At 46.1% G+C, this 3,676-nt stretch overlaps 1 protein-coding gene across 14 annotated transcripts in view; it reads left to right on the top strand.

Moving 5' to 3' along the window:
- The window catches only part of MIA2 (melanoma inhibitory activity 2), a 127,288-nt gene that overhangs the window by 65,341 nt on the left and 58,271 nt on the right, over positions 1 to 3,676 (top strand). For all 14 annotated transcript variants that reach the window (XM_014464787.2, XM_014464796.2, XM_014464794.2 and 11 more), the window contains one exon: positions 1,975 to 2,092. In XM_014464787.2, the coding sequence (XP_014320273.1) occupies positions 1,975 to 2,092 (118 nt within the window). The remainder of the gene's footprint in view (positions 1 to 1,974; positions 2,093 to 3,676) is intronic.

The following is a 3,676-nucleotide window of genomic DNA, read 5'->3' as shown; positions in this document are numbered from 1 at the left end:
ACACACATATATATATATATTCTTTATTGATTTTAGAGAGGCAGGGAGAGAGATAGCAACACCAATGATGAGAAAGAATAATTGATTGGCTGCCTCCTGCAGGCCCCCCACTGGGTATCAGCCCGCATCCCGGGCTTGTGCCCTGACCGGAATTCAACCATGATCTTCTGGTTCATAGGTTGACTCTCAGCCACTGAGCTGCACCGGCCCAGTAGTAGCAGTTTTTATTTTGACGATTTGGCCAATTTGAGTATGTGTACTTTTTTGGCATACATTTCAATTTGTACCAGGATTGTCCTCTTTGCTGTCAAATGCTTCTTTTTGGCAGCAAAGATTACAACAAATAATACCCTATATAATAAAGATGTAATATGCAAATGGTCGTTACGTAACGACCGACCGCATAACGACCGGATCACGGATCAGCAGGAGGGTGGGGCAGCGAGCTACAAGTGGGCGGCAGGGAGCTACAGGAGGGGGCAGGGCAGCAAGCTATGAGGGGGGACAGGGGGAGGGGGATGAGGAGAGCTACAGAAGGGCGGCAGCGAGCTACTGGCTATAAGCGGGTGGCGGAGAGCTACAGGAGGGGGCAGGGCAGCAAGCTATGAGTGGGGGGCCGGGGGAGCTACAGGAGGGTGGCAGCGAGCTGCTAGCACATGCATTCGTGCACAGGGCTACTAATATATATAATACCTCAACACTCTGTGCCCTTTTCCCTCTCCTTATTTTATCGTAGGTATTAAATGAAAAAAGAAAAAGAATAATAATTTTACCTTTGTCTTTAGAATGCCATCTGTTTCTGTTGATAGGGTTAGAAAGAATTTTAGAAATTGACAGATGAAGTTGTATGTATTGGCTGAATATCTTTGATACGTTGATTACCTGGTATATGTACTTTCACAGAGATGAGTACTTTTAAAAAAATAAATCTAATTGAAACTTGTCTCCCTCTCCTACCCCCTTTTTCTGCCTGCTCGTTTAAATCTTATGCTTTCAAGCTACAAAGAGATACTCAGGTGTGAGTATTAAGTAATAAGAAATAAAACTAACATTTTGTAATCTAATAGTGAAGTGCATGATATCATCTTGAAAGCTATACATTTATACTTTTTATGTTGCTACTAAGAGTGTTTTTAAGATTCCATCTTTAGGAGTTGTATTCATACTTTGGCATATTGTTTTCCCCTCTTGCTCTTCCAAATTTGATCTACTAAAGGGCTTAGAATTCTTCCTAAACAAAACAAAATGAAAAAGAAAAAAGAACAAAACAAAAATGAGATGCTAATCTCAAACTCTACTGAAAAATATAAGCCATGTTATTTGTGCTTGGAACTCTCAGGAATTTGAAAGGTGTAAATTATAGGGCAGAATGGGTTTTTAGGTGGGTCCTTTTATAGAAATACATAGCACAGTCATTTTATTATTCATAGTGCTAGAAAACCTTCCTTCTTTCAAGAAAGTGCAAAAAGTACTGTTGAAATGCTACAATTCAGATTCTCTCTAGTAATTTCTTTTTCTTTTTAATATATTTTTTTATTGATTTCAGGAGGAAAGGAGAAGGAGAGAGAGAGAAGCATCAATGATGAGAGAGAATCATTGATTGGTTGCCTCCTGCACCCCCCCTACTGGGGATCGAGCCCAAAACCCAGGCATATGCCCTGACCATGAATTGAACCATGACCTGGTTTATGGGTCGATGCCCAGCCACAGCCATGACATGCTGTTTTGTCACTTTATAGTCATGTGATATATTTAGCAAATATGCACCATTATGAAGAATTGTATTTGTTTTTAAGGTTCAGAATTTAATAGTCAATAAATACTAGGTTTTTCAATACTAGCTGGAGAGAAAGAGCTCATGTACTATTATTTATGTGCATTGATTTTTAAACTATAAGTATACATTCAGAAATTGTAAATTATTAGCATGAAGCATCACCCTCTCTTTTTTTCCTCCCTTTGCTAAATGTCAAGTCTCTGACTGAACGCTTGCTAAAAATGCAAGATTGGGCTGCTGTGCTTGGAGAAGACATAACAGATGATAACTTGGAATTGGAAGTGAAGAGCGAGTCAGAAAATGGTGCACTCTCAGGTATTAAATCACACATCTTCTTGCTAAAATGATGACTAGCTCTTGTATTTCCCCATTTTCACCATGTTCTTTATACACTTGTCCTTTGCTCCACCTTTTCCATCTTTCTTTAATACTCTGTCCCTTATCGTTAACCTTCAGCTAGAATATTGCCTTTTCACTAAATCTTTCTCCAACTCCTCAGACAGACTTACAGCCTCCTTACTCTCTGTTTTTTTTTTTAATATATTGTACATACTGTCATTACAGCCACATGGTTTCATAATCATTTCAATGCCTGTTTTCCCCTGCACTGTAAGCTAATCAAATGGTTGGGTAAATAGTTTGAAAAATGAGTGTTATCCTATCTAATAAAAGAGAAACATGGTAATTAGCTGTACCTCCACTACCCTTCCCATTGGCTAATCAGGGCGATATGCAAATTAACTGCCAGCCAAGATGGCGGCCGGCAGCCAGGCAGCTTGAAGCGAACATGAGGCTTGCTTGCTTCAGTGACGGAGGACTCCAACGTTTCCGCCTGCCGCTGCAGGCCTCTGAGCTTGCAGTTTGAAACATTGTTACAAATATAGAAGCTAAACAAAACCCCAGAAACCTGTTTTCAGCTAGTCGGGCTTCAGCCAGCAGGACCGCAGCAGTGTTTCAATTATAGAACCCAAACAAACCAGATACCTGCTTTCAGCAGCCGAGGCCTAAGAGCTGGAGCCAAGCCTCAGAGCTAAAGCTGGCCCAGAATAAAAAAAAAAGAAAAAAAGGAGCAGTTGGGAGCTTCAGTCACCCGCCAGCCTGAAAATAGCCCTCAGCCCCTCACCCAGACTGGCCAGGCACCCCAGTGGGGACCCCCACCCTGAAGGGGGTGTGACCAGCTGCAAACAGCCATCATCCCCTCACCCAGGCTGGCCAGGCACCCCAGTGGGGACCCCCACCCTGATCCAGGACACCCTTCAGGGCAAACCAGCCAGCCCCCACCTGTGCTCCAGGCCTCTATCCTATATAGTAAAAGGGTAATATGCCTCCCAGCACCGGGATCAGCGGAGCTGCGAGGCCTCCCTGCACCGGGATCAGCGTGACGGGGCAGCGCCCAAACGCCCTGAATGCCCTGCGGCTCTGTGTGTGACAGGGGGCGGGGCCACAACCTCCCTATCCGCCCTGCTCTGTTTGTGACAGGGGAAGGCTCCCCAACCCCCTGATCAGCCCTGCTCTGTGACTGATAGGGGGGAGCTCCCCAACCCCCTGATTGCCCTGCGGCTCTGTGTGTGACAGGGTGTGGCGCCCCAACCCCCTGATCGGCCCTGCTCTGTGTGTGACAGGGTGCGGCACCCCAACCCCTACCACCCCCCCCACCCCCCACGGACCCTGCTCTGTGTGTGACGGGGTAGAGCCATAACCTCCCCATCGGCCCTGCCCTGAGTGTGACAGTGGCGGCACCCCAACCTCTCTGATCAGCCCTGCTCTGTGGTGTGATAGAGGGCGGCGCCCCAACCCACCCCCTCACGGGCCCTTGCTCTGTGTGTGACGAGGGGAAGAGCCATAACCTCTCCATTGGCCCTGCCCCTGAGTGTGACAGGGGGCGGCGCCCCAACCCCC

The sequence above is a fragment of the Myotis lucifugus genome, unplaced genomic scaffold (genome assembly GCF_000147115.1).
Source record: "Myotis lucifugus unplaced genomic scaffold, Myoluc2.0 scaffold_268, whole genome shotgun sequence".
In the NCBI taxonomy this organism is placed as follows: Eukaryota; Metazoa; Chordata; class Mammalia; order Chiroptera; family Vespertilionidae; genus Myotis; species Myotis lucifugus.
Note: the sequence above shows the minus strand (reverse complement) of the source record. Positions and strands in the feature narration are given on the sequence as shown.